The following is a 16,612-nucleotide window of genomic DNA, read 5'->3' as shown; positions in this document are numbered from 1 at the left end:
CTGAAGATGATTTACCACTGCTCAGCTCATATCAACCGTGGCAATGACAATGACCATGACCATGCCAATCCAGGATATACATTACGGGTGGGAGATATCTTCTCATGCTGAACTTGCAGTCACTTTTCAACCGGCCTTGTCACTGTCAAGGAGACACTCTTGAGATTGCCCTCTCTTGCAGCCCTCTATAGAACCGCAGCGAGTCCAAGGAAGGCGGCGCCCACGACACCCAGTCCCACGCCTTGTACGCTCATCCTTCCATCTGCGGCATTACCTGCGGCTGAAGCCGTGGCAGTAGTGCTAGCACTGGAGGCGGCGCTACTCTGACCTGCGGACGCGGAGGATGCGGCGGCACTAATAGAGGAGGAGGTGTTGCCCAGGACAATGGAGCCTGAAGACGAAGCTGCCGAGGAGCTGCCGCCGCTGGTGGCGGTAGTGGTAGCGGTTGCACTTGCACTTGCAGCGCCACCGGAGCTGCCAGTGGTTGCGGTCGAGGTGGAGTTTGCAGTACAGCCAGCAGAGGCGGGCTAGTTGCAGGAAACGTTAGCCATCTAGCTGACATGGGCATGCAAAAGAAACACTGCCATGCCCGGGGGAACATCGCAAACGTACCAGTAATGTCGAGCCTCCTACAGGGTCGCAGATGGAATGCGCATAGGCGAGCGCAGCCTGTTGATCGCTGGGATCGCAACTGTTGAAGATACAGCAGCTGATACCGGTGATGAAGGATTTGGTGGTGCAGATACCTGTTATATTTTTTGAGTTGTCAGTCGCGAAATACATTTTATGTCCTTGAGAGTGTTTCTCTTCTCCCTCTCCGTCTTCAAGTATCATCTGAGTCCGGATCTTCATTCGTTCCGGCGCAGGTAGCGTCGTGGATGAACTCAAGGTCTCTTTTGCGAAGGGATGTTATACGTACACGATGGATCCAAGTTGCACGAAGCAGGCAGAGAATCAGTGATGCATGCGTTTGCACCTGTAGATCGAACCGCCCAGGTCAGTGAAAATGTCCCAGAACGACGAACTGACGGACAGAATGACGAGGACAGGTGCCGGCGCATCTTCTAACTCACAAGAGGGGATCGATGGGCTTGATTGCGCGGACACAAAGCCAGCCAGAACGGCGGAGAATGCGACGAGGTCGAGACGCATCTTGTATTGCGCGCGCGCGTGGGCGAAGACAACAGTGTGGACGGGACGATTGGCAGGATTGGGAGATATCCGAGAAGAAGGGCCGCCGAGATGCTCGAGTTGCAGCAGCGAACAGGGCGACAGGCAGATATCGAGAGAGAGAGGGGGGGGAGGGGGAGAAAGGACAAAAAGGCTACAGTTACTTGTGCCGTGGTAGGTAGAAAAGCGAAGTTCAAGACAACAAGACCGGAGGGGGGTTACAAGAGTGAATGAAGCTGCCGAAAGCATGGACCCCTTCGAGCTTAGGTACATGAGGTACCTACAGCAGGTACAACCAACCGTAGAGTTCAGGAAAGATACAGCAAACCAGTCAGTTCAGGTGGCTGTCCTCACCGTCCCCTCGGCATCGGCCTGCATCACATGTGCATGGAGGTAATGCGCGCCGGGCTCGATCTAGGTTCAAGTGTCGAAGCTATCAACGCCCGGTGGCTTCTTACGAACAGGCGACGAAAATACGAGATTCACCGGGTGGCATCATGGACCAAGGTACCTTTGTCCTCCCGGCTGCACAGACCCAACCTGCCTGTGTTCTTGGCTTGTTGATAGAAAACAGACACCACGACCCTCCCGTCCCTGTAGTCAATAGAATACGTGTGTGGACTGAAGTGGCGCGGAGAGAGAACAAAGCTGAGCACCTGGATCGTTCCCCGCCATTTTGCATCTGCCGTGGAGACGACACGGGTTAATATTTGTACTGTACATACGGAGTACAATACTCCGTAACTGTATGGGCTTTGGGGGCTCACCACAAACGACTATCCTAAATCAGTATTAGTTAGTTCACTTCGGATCATTGTCCTCGTAGACACTCCCTGGTACTGTAGGTGAGATCCCTGGGAACACACCTACGACTGTCCACAGTACTCGAGAGGCCCCATGCTTACCTGTAAGTGAACACGACAGTTGGACTCTCAGTCCCCGAATCCTCATCACGGAGGGACAGAGTTCTCGTATCGTGTGCAGTAGTTGGTTACGGATACGAGTTCCCCAACCCTTTGAATCTCGGGAATCTTACAGCACACTGGTGAACCTTGAACCTTGAATGTTGAATCTCCACATCGCATCTACCCTATTGGACACTGCGAAGTCACTCCGTTATTCGTTGCCAGAGACCAACAACCTGCACTGACCACGTTTTTACTCGGCAGCAGCAGCAGCAACAGCAGCAGCGGTAGTGAGGTCCTCTTTTCCGTGGACTCTGTACTGTTGCACTGTAGTACTGCCTAAAGGGTGTAATGAAGGGCCTCCTAGATCCTTGCATACCCAAGGTAGACTGGATTTCCGAGACAATGGTACGAGTATTAGACGTTGAAAAACGATACAACAATCCAAAGGATCGAATCACGAGATCATCATCACATTATACATCAAGGTATATATGTATATATTTACCCAGGTAGATTCTCAATCATAACCCCGTTGCCCGCCTGACCGAGGCATTAGACCTCGTAGCCAAACCACAAACCCTGCTTTCGTCGACGCTCGCCCTTTGAGAAAGGGGAGTGAATGATGAACACAAACTCTCGTCAGGACGAGATCCAACCAAAAAAAAAAAGCCAACGCCAGGTCAGATATCCAATATCTGTTGTGTTCACCAGACATATCCCCTGAAATGTACTCCTGTAGGGACATTCCATATACTCCATACCCCGTAAGAACCGTATCTAGGCATCTGCCCCGGTGTCATGTATCAAAACACCAATCATTCTGTCATTTCCCTGTCTTTGTCTTGTCCTTTTTTCCATTTCTCGTGTCTCTGTCTATCCGACTTCCTTCCTTTCCTTTCTCTCCCACTACACGATATTGATGGTATACGTGTAATCGCTCGCAAACCAATATCCATTCGTATGGTCCAGTCTCTCTTCGTAATTACTCATCTCGGCCTCTCCCTTCATGACACTCCGGAAGCGGTCCCAGTTGATCTGGTCGTACCTCGAGACGTCAAAGGCGCCTATGCGTCTAAACTCGCCTCTCTTCATGGTCGCGCAGAGCAGCAGGCCCTCGACGCGGTCGACGACGTCAATGATGGGCAACATGTACACCTCGAGCATTTCCGTCAGCATGCCCGAAGACGCCTCGGACAGCTTCGGCAGGCGGTCGTCGAAGCTCGCCGACTCGAGCTCGACCTGCGCCCGGGTGCACTGGATCACGCAGGGGGTCTGGCCCCAGTAGTCGTGGGTGCGCCGCAGCAGCCCGCGCGCCAGGAAGCCTCGCACCTTCATCCGGGCCCCCGGCTCGACCAGCCCAAAGTTGTCGTCGGCCCTGCACCGCACGTCCAGGTCGATGACCTCGACGCACGTGTCCCGCGAATTCTGCGCCGGCTCAGGGTACTTGACCTCGCCGTCGATCGAGGCCCAGGCCCACGTCGGCGCCCGGTACTTGGTGGGTCGGCGGCCGCGCTCGACGCGCCACAGCAAGCCGTGTGGCAAGTGCGGCTTCCACATTCCCGCCACGTAGTCCTCCTCGCGAAGCCGGTTGCGGGCCATGTACTGCTTCGCCAGGCCGGCGATGGCGAGCAGCTTGTCCGAGCTGTACGTCATGCGTTTGGCGCTGTACATGTTGACCAGCTGGTGCCAGTTGCCGTGGCGCTGGTGGTGGACGCGCTTGCTGAAGAACTCGACGCTCTCGAGGCTGCTGGGCGGGCCCGAGTTGGCCGGCATGCCCTTGGGGAATACCTCGCTGCAGCACATCTGCTGGCACTCCCAGAGTAGCTCATTGCGCGTAAAGTGCAGCGTGCGCTTCGCCAGGCACCGCTCCTGGAACGCCCAGGCGCGCCGGTTCAGCGGGCTCGAGTCGACCAGGTCGTGCCACAGCGTGGACCGGAGGATCTTGTACGTGCCGTTGTCGATGCCCATGCCGTTGACCTCGACGATGCACGGGTGCAGCGCCGTCACGTTGCGAGTGTAGACGAGCCCGCCCGCGTCGTCGCGCGAGCTCGTCGCCGAGATGTTGAGCGACGCCTCGCTGTACACCTTGTGCATCTGGCTGATCTCCTTGAGCACCGCCGCCTCATTGTCGTGCATGATGCACAGCGCGTCGACCCAGAGGTACCGAAATCCCAGCCGCTCCGTCGCCACGGCCGCCTCGGCGATGGTCTTGGGCAGGCTGGACACGCTGACTCCCTGCCGCAGCGCCGGGAGCGTGCCCTTGTGCAGCCGGACCGGCTTCGACGAGCCCCAGCAGTGGCTGAGCGTGACGTACTCGCTCAACGGGTCCAGAAACATGCCGTCGACGAGTTTGACCCCCGGCGCCCCTTTGGGTCCCCGGACTGTGACATCCAGAAGATGTGTCGGCTTCCACGCCGCATTGATTTCCGACACAGAGCATCTCATATGGTTGAACATGCAGTCCTGGATCCATTGCCGGGCCAGGTCGAAGCTCTCGTTAGACGCCGTGCTTATGCTTTGCGGATCGATTGTTCGCACGCCAGGCTCGACAGCGTCTGTCCGAACCAACAAGGTCTTCGTGTCAGTCTCGAAGATAGGATAGATGGAGATGTCAAGTTTTCCATTTCTGGGTAGTTAGGCCGCACTCACATTTTGGATTCATCAATATTAATTCAACACCCAAGACCGATTCGCCTCGCTCAGTTGCGCTGTCTGCTCCTCCTCCTGCTCCTCCACTCACCAGCGTCGAGCGCAGACTCAAATTGGCACTGCTTCCGTTTGAACTCTCTCGGTCCATGCCTCCAGGCCTCACGTATCGGAATTTTAGGCGTGCTTGATCCCGTGCGATCGGGCTGATCCATGCAAATCCCACGCTCTCCTGGCTTGAGGCGCGTCTGAAATTTCGATACGCTTCGGGATCGATGCTCATGAATACGGTCAGGCACAAATGGCACTTTGACGCTCGTGCAGCCAGAGCCTCAAGGTCGTGGTGCCCAACCTCACCCGAGTCGCTTCGCATTGTGTCGGGTCTGAAAATGGACTGACATGCCATGCATAACGTGCTCGGTGTTAATTGTTCTGTTGTCGTCACTGTTGGTGTCGATGCCGACGTTGAAGCGGGGTTATTCGCCGGCATATTCGTCGCCATCCCAGCTGTCGTCGTCGTCATTGTCGTCGTTGTCGCTGCTGTTATCGTCGCTGTTGCTGTCGCTGTCGCCGTCGCGGTCGCGCTCATCTCTGCGCACTACTCCCGGGATGCGTCGTCGATGTCGTCGATAAGGCCGTTGTCGTACCCAAACTGATCCGACCTGGTACGGGTTGGGGTTGATGCGTTGACTGGATTTGTGTCTTTTGGCGTGTTCGGAATGGTTAGTTAGTACACCGTCCTTCTAGTTCGCTGGTACAACGGAGTGCTAAATTACCCCCCCCTTTCGTAGCGATCTCCACCATTACTTCGGTACTCGTGAGTGTGTCGTGTTCTTCTGTCTTGCGTGGCGACTGGTACCTCGTATGCGATATTAATGGTTTGTTCGATTGACTCCGTAGAGAGCGAAAGGCGTGCGCATTTACTGTGCGAGAATCATTCGTGATGTAAGGTACAGTATATGGTTGATGCGTGATGCGCGGTGTGTGACGTGCGACAGTAGGTAACAAGGTGACTTGTCCGGCGTATCAAACTGTCTTACCGAGTTCCCATGTTCGGCAATGCCCAACGAGAGAGAAGGAAAAGAGAAAAAAAGGTAAAAACGAAAACGCACGATCGAGCCCTTTGAAAGCCTACGAGGGCTAACTAACGTACACAGCACACACACGCACACGCACACGCACACACAGACAGACACACAGATATAGAGTTTCACGCGGGTGATGTCAATTCGTCCATTTCGAGATCACCAAAAAGATTACAATTTACAGACACTCCTCTCCTCTCCTCTCCGTACCACGGTTCTCCGTAAGGCCACTAGTCAGGCAAAGAGAAAGGAAAAAGAAAAGGACGCCCGTGGACCGCGGGGCGTGGGTTTAGCTCCTGATTGTTGAGATCCTCACCACGATCTAATTTCCGACCCGGCGCGGCGAGACGAGACGAGCCTGACGACCATGCAAAGGCAACTCACGAGTCAAGTCCACGGTCCCCTCGTCACGCGCGAATCACACCAAACTGGCACCCCAGAGACCAATCAATTTGAAGCGGCTGTCCTTCTGGGGAGTCGTTGATTTCGACCGCGGGACCGTACCTACTCTAGGGAGGAAAATGACGAGACCGATGAAGCTGCAAGAGGGTGAAATTTTTGGCGCCGCAAAGGAACAGAAAGTTTCAAAATGCTACTCCGTAAAATGTATCAATTTGATACGCGCCAGCCCCCCCCCGACGCCCTCGTCAGTCGTCACATTAGACAACCCCTGCTAATAAATTGCTTGCCAATTCATACATATGCAGAGTCCCTGCGACACGCTAATCGGGCGGGCTCTGAAGGCAAGGAAGGTGGCTTAAGCCACTCTCCTCAACGGCGGGCGACTTTGTCAAATGGCAGCGGGCAAAAATGGCCAAGAGCCCAATCTTAGGGGAAATTTAAAAGAATCGTGGACACCGTACTGCGTAAGGCTGGCTTTGATCGTGCTCAGCCCCTGACCGGGATCCTGGCGCCCCCAAAGCAATCGATCGTCCAGTGTGATATGCCGTTGACATACATACAAGTACTCCGTGCAATACATAGACAAAAAAGAAACAGACTGTGCCATGAGTACTTAATAAACATATTATGATATTTGTATACGGAGTATGTGGAGTACGCATGCCATATGCTTAACATTCGGCAGATACCTCGAACTAAGGATTCAACTCACGGAATTCCCCCGTAGTGAATCGAGATCACACGCAATAACCTCATCTTCGTCATCGTAGTTTGGTCAGCTTTAGAATGTCGTGCCGATGGAAAAAATCCCGATTCTTCTTGCCAAACACATACATTGGCACACTGAGCAGACACAGCGCCACTTCGATACTGGCGAAAATGATGAATAAATTGTTGATCCGGATCGCAAAAACCCAGTTGTACGCATTGTAAGCCAGGACAAACGAGAAGATGTTTTTGAAGATGAGGAGATCGGTGAATGCTTCCACAGCGAGCTCCCGATGCGCATCGAGAAGATACTGGGCAGAGGCAATTGCACCCATCACCATGCTGATGATGATGAAGGCGAGGAAAACCACGGGTACAATCCAGCCATACTTGGCCACTTCATTCGCCGTGATGCCAAAGCCGTAGAGTCCTATGGCAGAAAATACCAGCGTGGGGACGACCAGTAAGATGCGGAACTCGGGTTCATACTTTCCCTTGTTCAGACGGATCATGAAATTCGTGACCAGTTCGCTGTACAACCCGGCAAGTAGCAGGCCGATCATGCTCCCAACAAATGCGCCCGTGTACATCTTGCCGGCGCGTTCTTCGTTGAAGAAAAGCGGTGGTCCTAGGAAGATGAGTGATAGGATAACGCCCACCATGACTGTCCAGCCGATGATGACGCCCTGGATGAGGCATGCCCATGCAACAGCTGGGTGAAAAAACAGCGGAAACGGCCTAATCAGGAGTCTGAAGAACGATTCATCGGTTTTCCGTCCGTTGAACGGCATCAGCGTCTGGACGTAGGATACTTTTCTGCCGGGGCTTTCTGTGACTGACATTGAGTGCAGGGGTTTCTCTCCGGATTCTGGCGCGGTGGCATTCCGGGAAGGCGGAAGAGTTTCTGTTGACGAGTCCTCAGCCAGCAAATCAAGGTCAAGCGCATGTGCTCGTCGATATGCCGTCTCAGGCACAAAGAAGAACAGTAGCACGAAACCGAGGGCCATGAAAATAGCAAGTAAGTAGAACTATGACCAATTTCTGTCAGCTTGAACACCAAACACAACAACACCAAGTTAAAGCAGAGTATCAGGGACCATGGTAGATTACATACACTCCACTCCCAGCCGATATGCGCAGAGATCATTCCGACAAAGACCGGCGTCAAGAATGCTCCCCCGAAGAGACAAGTGTTTGTAATGGCCATGCGTACACCACGCTCGTGAACAAAGTAGAGATCTCCCACACAAGCGTTGACAAGAGCTTCAAAGGGTGCCAATGCAACTCCTTGGAAGACGCGACTCCACAAGAGGCTGGCATAGTTATGGTTTGTATGTGTAGAACCACCCCATGCGGATGTCGCAACCATCAGGAGAGCGCCCAGTAAGAAGAGATGTCTCTTGCCCCATACTCTAGCGGATGCGACAAACAGCCATCCAGCGACACCAACTCCGACCAGATGGTAGGCCGTGAGCAACGCAGCATCTTGAAAGGTCCTCTTGAATATGAGCGCGATCGTCACCGAGTCTGCGGCCAGCAAAGGGGAGGCGGTGGTGGCAAGGCAGGACACGAAACAAAGGATCCCAAGGATGAGGTCGCGATGCCAAAGAGGCCAATTCTATGCTCGTCAGTTGTCTTGCACCGGGAGACCAGTTGGACTGGTCAGACTCACCAATGGGTCGTTTGGGTCGTTCGAGGGCTGAGGAACCAGGATAACGCGCCCTGTTTTGTCTCTCTTCAAGTGTCGAGCAGTCTCCAACAGGTCTGCATGTCGTTGCTCTGACTCGTAGACGTAGACTGTGCCGGGGACGTGTTCGACGCCTGGTTCCAGGATCCCCAGAGCCATGCTTAGCTAAGACGGTGGATTCGTTGTGTTGAATAGCGTGGCTACTCGCGAGTTCTGATTATCATGGTGATCACATGCCCAACAATCTGCTGAAGCGAAGAGAAAGCGACAAGTCAACAGGACAAATGGAAGAATGATACTGATGCGTTGACGACCCGAGAAGCTTTGGCTTGGTGTTGTCCCAAGCCACCGACAGGAATGGTGGTCTAAACTTTTGGGTTCCCCTCGTTCCCAGTAGAATGGGACGCACCTCCGAGGCATGAAGTTGCTAGACATGCACCCGTCTTCTCCACTGCCACTGCATCCCACGATCCTTTGGAGGTGGGCTAACTAGTACCCCGTCTTATCTACATGTCCCGACGTATGCAGTGCACTAAGACGTGTCCGTGTAGACAAGTTTAGAGATGCCGAATGTATACTCCTCTGTATTGCGACACCTGAGACCTCCCAGCGCTATGTAAAGTCGACCCAGTTGACTGCTCTGGACAATCTTTCTGGCCAGGCACTGTTGCTACAGTCCCGACAACTACACTCAATCATTGCTGTGTTGTAGGACTTGCCACTAAGAGCAGCAGTATTCTCAACTTCTCATTACTTCCCTTTGGGGTGGCCATAATGGAATTCGTTCCATTTCTCACCAAATTTCGTGAGAGGTTCCGGACGTTGGTCGTGGCCGATGCCTTCTTTGGCGAATCCTTCAGGCACACTTGTGCCTGCGTTGTCTCTCATCGTCTCATCGGCCCGACCTTGGATTGTACCTCCGTATGCCTTGGTGTGCGTGGATGTAGCTCCTCCATTCTGATACGCTCTCTCAATATTTCGAACACCGGGTGTCTTGAAGAACTCGGGCCATCTCGCTGGCAACGCGAAGTAAAGCAGGCCCGCCGCCACACCACCGATCGCAAGTCGACGATTCATCACTCCCATGACAGGTGAGATTCCAGGAAAATTCGGATAGGTAGACTGGTCTGAGAGGTCGAGCTGCTTACAGTGAGGAAATTGGAATAGGATTCAATTGAATGAGTAGTTTGTCGAAGCGGTTGAGACTGATCTAGTATAACAGACAGCCCTAGAATGCGTGAAAAGATCTGGGAGACGTATGTGCAGAAACAAGAGTAAGCTAGAACATTTTAACGAGAAAGATTCATGGAACTGAGCTCCGCGAGCTCCCTCATACAGTTCCTGTATAGTGCAGAAGACAGCCGACTACCCAGACTGAAAGGAAACGCGGGTTATGACGCTTACTCAAGGCCTCTTCTCGTAGACGATGGCAGCGAATACTTGTGAGTGGTGTGGATGGGGGCATCTTCCGAACTCTGACACTCGCTTTGACATCTTTATGACAGAGGAAGGAGGTGGAATTCACACAGGCTGAGGAGATGAGGTCATTGACTTCCCCGTTTGGCGCGCCAAAACCGCTACGGCCAAAGGTGGTGTCACGTGCAGGATCTTTCTCAATGCCAGCCTGATTGGCAGCGGGCGAAAAGGCAGATAGGACAACACGCCGACGAGGGATTTTCAGATGATAGGAACGCGAGTGTCATTTGGGGACCTTCCACGCTTGCTAAGCCCCTCATCAGTCCGCCAGAGCTAAGGCTATGTGGTATCGTAGGGGACGAAAAACAACAAACAACGATTTCTTTCGACGTAGAGGGGGGAATGGTAGTGGTAAGGGGAAATTTGACCCTGCTCTTTAGGGATTGCTTTGCTTTGCCTGTATTCGGCCTTGGAACAAATCACTTCACACGCCATCCAGTGCTAAACCCGAGAAACCCCGCTCACAAGCCTGCAGTGCAGGTCCTGCCATTCAGTAACAACCCTGCCGGAAAATATCAAGAATCGTTAGGCGAGAGTCGACAGATATCGAGGGAATGCACCGTTCCTCTCGTAGGGTCAAATCTAAGAAGCAGGTGCAGCCTCTGCCTTCTCAGCACCCTCAGCTGGTGGGGCAGCTTCAGCAGGCTTCTCTTCCTTTGATGCCTCACCCGCTGGGCCAGCCTCACCTTCACCGCCGTCAGATGATGTCCACAATGTCAAGTTGTCTCGGAGCAATTGCATGATGAGGGTGCTGTCGCGGTACGACTCCTCAGACAGTGAGTCAAGCTCAGCAATGGCATCGTCGAAAGCTTGTTTGGCGAGATGACAGGCGCGGTCTGGAGAATTCAAGATCTCGTAGTAGAATACACTGAAGTTGAGCGCGAGACCAAGGCGGATGGGATGTGTTGGAGTAAGCTCAGTTTGTGCGACGTCGGTGGCGTTCTAGACAAAAGATCAGATGGGTGTTCGTCCTCGCGCGGACCGTGCCAGCCATACCTTGTAAGCCTCGTGGGCAGCAGTAGCAGCAACCTTGCGCTTCTCACCAGAGGCAAACTCCGCGAGGTATCGGTGATAGTCGCCCTTCCTATTGTCCCCTGTTAGACATATTCCGGTTGGCGTTCTGGTAAGAGCCTACATCTTGTGGTAGAAGACCTTGGACTCTCCGGATTCGGCCTTGGGAATGAGAGCCTTGTCAAGAACATCGAGGACATCTTGACAGACTTTCTCGAGTTCGCTCTCGATCTTCTGACGGTACTCGCGGATGATAGCAACGTGCTTCTCTGAGCCCTTAGATTCCTCCTTCTGTTCGATGGAGGAGATGATGCGCCAGGAAGCACGTCGGGTTCCTACAACATTCTTGTAGGCAACGGAAAGGAGGTTTCGTTCGTCAACGGAGAGCTCGCCGCCCATCTAAGCCATGTTAGACCGGAGATGTTGATAGAATTTTTCTTGTCTCAACCCACGTTGGCAACCTCTTTCATGTACGAAACCATCTCATCGTAGCGCTCGGCCTGCTCGCAGAGCCGCGCGAGGAATGTTTTACTGATGTATCGTTAGAAGGAATCGAAGGTCGGGTTGGATGGATTCCAATGTACCTTTCACGCTATTGATCGCAATCCCGTCAGCATGGAGCCTTATCATTGAGGGATTTGAGAGTGAGGTTGGACGGTAGCGGTTGGGGCTCAGCCCGGAAGGCAGCAGGGAGAGATACTCACATCAGTGGCCATTGTGCAGACTACAGAATTCTTGAGCAAGAGATGGCAGATGGGACGAAGACTCGAATTGAGATAGGATTGGTGTTGGAAGGGTTTGTGAGATGGAAACTGAAGGAGGAGTTGATTTGTCTGGTGATGGAAATAGGAAATGGACGCAGTTTGGAAGTGTGAGTGAATGAGTGAGTGCACGAGTGAATGGGGCTTAGAGGGAAGCACAGCTGCTTGAAAGCAGAATCCTGGCTCACCAGGCCACTAGGCTAAGCCAGATTCAAGTGCCTCAGTCTCGCTCTCGCACTCTCACACAACGCGCCCATTGTGCAATCTGCTTCTCTGACTTGTCAAGCCCTATGCTGTCACTCTGACCTATCACCCTACGTTTGATCTGTCTGGTCCAGTGGGTGGCTTGACAGTTTCAGACTCCCTTGTTCCAGGATCCTTCTCAAGGCTACAGCCGCCCAAGCGAGCCATGCCTAGGTAACTACAATACCTGCTTCAGTGAGGCCAGCCCACACTTCCAATCAGAGCCGCAACCTCGCGGAACAAGATACACAAGCGACACAAGCGACCAGAGTTGCCATTGACTACCACATTCATCAGGCCCGTTTGCAGCAAACACGACTCGCTGGGGCACATGGCTGATCTTCACGTGCCACCCGAAAGACACCGGGACGCAGGTCTGGGAAAAGCCACGTATCCCAGTGACGTTGATTTTCCAGGCCCAAACAAGCCTCCGCAACGACGCCGAGTCAAGGCTGGTACTCGTACGGGTCACTAATTTAAGGCGTTGAAGCAGCACGAACGATCTCAGGCTCCCGGCACAGTTACCTAGTCCAGACCTGCGCGAGAATGTAATCGTTTAAGTCTATTTGCTTACGGAGAGACGCCAGACCTAAAACGCCTTTTTGAAGCGAGATCTCCTTATATCTAAATTCAAAAATTATGTTGTCTAAAACCGCAATCGGAATTTTGACTGTAGGTAGGTACTTCCGAGAGGTATTACCAGATTATTTTGTCAAGAAGTCTGAGGAACTGAGACAACTCGTGAGTACTCGAGTGTATGATCCCCTCTTCGAATACCATTTATTGAGCCATCAACTCGTCCTGCAATCTAGAACGCCCATCTGGTGGTGAGAGACTTGTGACTGGCCTCGCCAAATGGCCAACCAACAAGATCTATATTGAGCTGGGTGCTTGCAGCAATCTGTTCCGCCTGCGCCTTGAGCTCGTCCACATCCCAATTTGCCCACACAAACTTGCCCTTGAGAAAACGCGCTTCTGGGCTTGCCAGCCAAACGTGGAAGCTGGCTGGTAAAGCCACTGGACTAGTGTCAGCCTTGTCATGTATAAGGCGCAGATTGTCACTGAGTTACCTTGATCTTCTATCCCAATGGCTTTGACACCTCCGGCAGCCTTGTTCATGTCAGTGTCCACAACACCCGGCTGAACGTGGAAAACGCTCATTTCCGGGTTCGCAAAGGCCACTGCATCCCAGAGTCGGTATTGCGCCAGTTTTGCAACACTATACGAAACAAACTTTGGGGCGAAGTTTATATGTGCTGCAGATGAGTTTACCTCAATTGCCACAGCATCTTTCGAGGCGTGGCGAAGAAAGGCCTGTGCAACATATAACGACCCCTGAAGGTTAGACTGGATGCCCTCCAAGAATGGTTCGGGCTCGACGAGTTCAAGAGCATCAATGGGACCAATGGTTGCCGCAGCGTGAACCAAAATCTCCAGCTTTCCTTCTCCGACAAAGTTCTTGAAGGCAGCATCGACCTCACTCTTGTTGGTGACATCGGTAGAGGCGACGAAAACATCAACGCCAGGGAATTGATTCTCGATAGAGGCCTTTGTGTCGAGAAGGGGTTCTTTACGTCTACCAAGAATGGCGATCCTTGACGCCCCTGCTGCTGCAAAGTGACGAGAAGTCTCGGCACCAATACTACAAATATGTCAGTACAGGTCTTGATGAGACTGGTCGACACGCAATAGCAGGGGGAAAAAGGGGGATTAATTGGGAATGGAATTGGCACATCCGACAAGAACAGCAATTCCCAGTTGAGTCCGCTTACCCGGTGCCGCCCCCTGTGATCAACACCTTTTTTCCCTTGGCTGAAAGCTCTGGGCGTGTAGGGGACAAAGATGGATATGTGTCCGTGTGCCACTTTGAGGTTGGAGACGGGAACGGAGCAGCCATTGTGAAATCTAGGAATCTGGATGTACTGGAAGTTGTTGATTCTGGTTTACAAGGTACATGGATTTGTTTTACGGGTGGCAGTTCTTATACGTGAATGGACGCTCAATGCCGGTTAGGCTATTGCAATGGGATGATTGTACATTGCTCCTGCTGGAAATGCACAGCGTCCAAAAGGCTTCGCATATCAGACTTTGTGACAATGATGCTGATCAATAGAGCGCAAGTGACGCAAGTTGTACCTACAAAATGTTCCTTGTGATAAACAGTACTCCTTGAGTTACGAAGACTCCCTTGGACGTTTACCTTGGCGGTACAAAATGTCCCGCGCGGTCGGAGAGCGAGATGTATTTACGCTGACAAATGCGAGGATAGAGCAACAAAATAGTATCTTCTTGCCTTTATGCATCGACTATAGTACTTACCACTTCACCTGTTACGGTCAAATTTGAAATGGATCAATCTGATGTTCATGCTGTTCTACGGTGCGAGCAATGCAACAAGCCGTTCGACAAACGTAAGTCATACGCCTGTCGAATCCGTTCATCTCCTCGTACGCTCTGTATGCTAAACAGTGCTCTTTCAGAGGCAACGCTGAAAAGGCACCGATACTACTGCCGCTCTCGACAAAATGTTGATGCTATTCGCACTCGATCTTGTCAATCATGTGTAAGAGCCAAGGCGCGCTGCGACACCACACGACCGCAGTGTTCAAGGTGCAGTCTTAAGGAGACCGTCTGCCTGTATCCTGAAAGCACCTCCAGAGATGCTGGAGCAAAAAATCCGCGTCATATTGTTCCTTCCACTCGCCAGCGCACGTCAACACCGCCATCGGCGACACAGCGGTCTCCTCACGATCAAGGCCACCAAGGTAGAAGCAATGGCAGTGACATGATTCCTGATGGCGGACTCACTATCCAAGACCCGGAATTCGCAAGCCTGGGAATCGAACCACTTACTTGGGACGATTCAAGTATCGATTTCAGCTTTCTGACTTCGCCGAGGAATGACAAGACCTTCCAATACCCGAACCCAGCTTCTTCGCCGTCGTGGCTCTTTCGTCAGTTGACACGAGAGGGCGATGGTTCAAGCGAAATACAGCGACATCCGATGTCACCCAACTTATCAATACCTTCTGCTCCATCCTTCTCTGTCCGATCAATTGTTCATCGGCCCAGGAGGAAAGCTGCGACACAAAGAACTGCCAGCCTGATTCTACATATTCTCAAATCGTATCCGTTGATGATGATGCGCCATGGCTCTCTTCCTCCTTTCATACATTCAGGCATAGTGTCTTCTAGTGCCGATAGTGATGACATGAAGGCTTTGAACAATTGCGTATGCCTGGTCCATATGATGAGCGCAGGGGTCCCGGGAAGTCGTGAATTGTTCTGGAAGAATGTAAGCCTTGAATGTGAACGATTCTGTGAAGAGGTAGGCTTGGTCATATCAAAGAACTCCAACATCAGGGCTCAACCAAAACTAATGGTGACTGCAGCATTCGATGTACAATCAATGGCAAGCGCTTGGTGCTCTCCAAGCCCTACTGATTTACCTTTTGTTCAGGCTGGAGGAAGGTGAGACTGATCAAAATAATATCGACTCCATTCTCGTTACAACAGTCATAGTAAGACTCTCGCTCGCTTCCCTGACTGGTCTAGGTCCTTGGTCCTAATAGCACACTGAAGGCAACATCTAAGCATCTCAATCGCATCCGCAAGTCGGCGCCATACACCTACGATCTGGAACAAAGCTGGAAAGATTGGGTTTTTGAAGAGTCCGCACGAAGGTAGGTCTAAAGTCCTTATCCCTGAACGCATGTTGATGGATCAGAATATGCGTGGTGTACCAAGTCATCAACATGCTGGTATACTTCGAACCTGCAGCGCTGTGTGAGTTGGACGGCGATCTCCTCATCGCACCACTACCGGCAAGGAAACAGCTCTGGGAAGCAGGTGATATGTTGGCGTGGAAGGCAGAAAGCGAGCGAGAACCAGGGATTGATATTGCCTTCGGATTGACTACAAAAGGGGATCTGATCCGAAGTGGTCAAGACATGACATGTTCTATCAATGAAACGGCCGTGGTGCACAAGTCTAGATACATCAGCACTCTATCTCACAGCACCGCAAACTGGGAGGAGTGGTGCTCTGGTATGGATGGACTTGGGGGGCTTATCATGCTTGCTGCTTCATTGGTTGGACAGTGAGAGGATGGAATCTTCAGATATCGTCAATTCGACCTGGCGGATTAAATGAGTAGACATCGCCCCTCCAGCCTCCAGTAGGTGTAGCAAAGGCTTTCATTCCGGGTGAAATCTGCAGCTTTATGAAGGGATTTCAAAGCACCGGCCACTTCCCTTGGCTGCGCGTCCAGTCACGGCAGTCGGCGTCTGGAATTTTCGATCACAAACTACGGGGATCATAGAGTCCACCGTGTCCAGACTGCAGCAAGTGGGACGTTAGCAAGTCACTCTCTTCAATGTACAAGTATATTTATTAGATCTCGCATTTTCCGGACGATAGACAGGTGTCTCTAGGTTGACTGAACTTGGGCCAGATGGATGTGAAGCTGTTTTAAATATTTCGTTGTCAACCACGTCGAACGTTTATTTTTCGCAA

The 16,612-nt window shown here is 52.3% G+C and overlaps 7 protein-coding genes across 7 annotated transcripts; 1 reads left to right on the top strand and 6 right to left on the bottom strand.

The window, feature by feature from the left end:
- Positions 1-185: 185 nt before the first annotated feature.
- On the bottom strand, positions 186-1,152 carry PV08_09639 (uncharacterized protein; the record flags this gene model as incomplete). The annotated part of the gene is made up of 3 exons (XM_016383955.1): positions 186-527; positions 613-746; positions 990-1,152. 3 exons carry the CDS (start codon positions 1,150-1,152, stop codon positions 186-188), a joined length of 639 nt encoding a protein of 212 aa, XP_016232578.1.
- Positions 1,153-2,984: 1,832 nt separating this feature from the next.
- PV08_09638 (uncharacterized protein) lies at positions 2,985-5,313 on the bottom strand (the record flags this gene model as incomplete). Its single annotated transcript, XM_016383954.1, has 2 exons — positions 2,985-4,633; positions 4,728-5,313. The coding sequence occupies 2 exons, from the start codon at positions 5,311-5,313 to the stop codon at positions 2,985-2,987; spliced, it is 2,235 nt and encodes a 744-aa protein (XP_016232577.1).
- Positions 5,314-6,972: 1,659 nt separating this feature from the next.
- On the bottom strand, positions 6,973-8,765 carry PV08_09637 (uncharacterized protein; the record flags this gene model as incomplete). Its single annotated transcript, XM_016383953.1, has 3 exons — positions 6,973-7,947; positions 8,034-8,537; positions 8,592-8,765. The coding sequence occupies 3 exons, from the start codon at positions 8,763-8,765 to the stop codon at positions 6,973-6,975; spliced, it is 1,653 nt and encodes a 550-aa protein (XP_016232576.1).
- Positions 8,766-9,356: 591 nt separating this feature from the next.
- On the bottom strand, positions 9,357-9,692 carry PV08_09636 (uncharacterized protein; the record flags this gene model as incomplete). The annotated part of the gene is made up of 1 exon (XM_016383952.1): positions 9,357-9,692. The coding sequence occupies one exon, from the start codon at positions 9,690-9,692 to the stop codon at positions 9,357-9,359; it is 336 nt and encodes a 111-aa protein (XP_016232575.1).
- A 972-nt stretch (positions 9,693-10,664) lies between these two features.
- On the bottom strand, positions 10,665-11,809 carry PV08_09635 (14-3-3 family protein epsilon; the record flags this gene model as incomplete). Its single annotated transcript, XM_016383951.1, has 6 exons — positions 10,665-11,024; positions 11,079-11,166; positions 11,218-11,492; positions 11,546-11,624; positions 11,678-11,685; positions 11,798-11,809. 6 exons carry the CDS (start codon positions 11,807-11,809, stop codon positions 10,665-10,667), a joined length of 822 nt encoding a protein of 273 aa, XP_016232574.1.
- Positions 11,810-12,905: 1,096 nt separating this feature from the next.
- PV08_09634 (uncharacterized protein) lies at positions 12,906-13,994 on the bottom strand (the record flags this gene model as incomplete). The annotated part of the gene is made up of 3 exons (XM_016383950.1): positions 12,906-13,114; positions 13,168-13,739; positions 13,870-13,994. 3 exons carry the CDS (start codon positions 13,992-13,994, stop codon positions 12,906-12,908), a joined length of 906 nt encoding a protein of 301 aa, XP_016232573.1.
- Positions 13,995-14,882: 888 nt separating this feature from the next.
- PV08_09633 (uncharacterized protein) lies at positions 14,883-16,200 on the top strand (the record flags this gene model as incomplete). The annotated part of the gene is made up of 3 exons (XM_016383949.1): positions 14,883-15,392; positions 15,653-15,780; positions 15,825-16,200. 3 exons carry the CDS (start codon positions 14,883-14,885, stop codon positions 16,198-16,200), a joined length of 1,014 nt encoding a protein of 337 aa, XP_016232572.1.
- Positions 16,201-16,612: the final 412 nt, after the last annotated feature.

The sequence above is a fragment of the Exophiala spinifera genome (genome assembly GCF_000836115.1).
Source record: "Exophiala spinifera strain CBS 89968 unplaced genomic scaffold supercont1.7, whole genome shotgun sequence".
Taxonomy (NCBI): domain Eukaryota; kingdom Fungi; phylum Ascomycota; class Eurotiomycetes; order Chaetothyriales; family Herpotrichiellaceae; genus Exophiala; species Exophiala spinifera.
The sequence above is the reverse complement of the archived record's forward strand: the minus strand, read 5'-3'. Positions and strand labels throughout refer to the sequence as shown.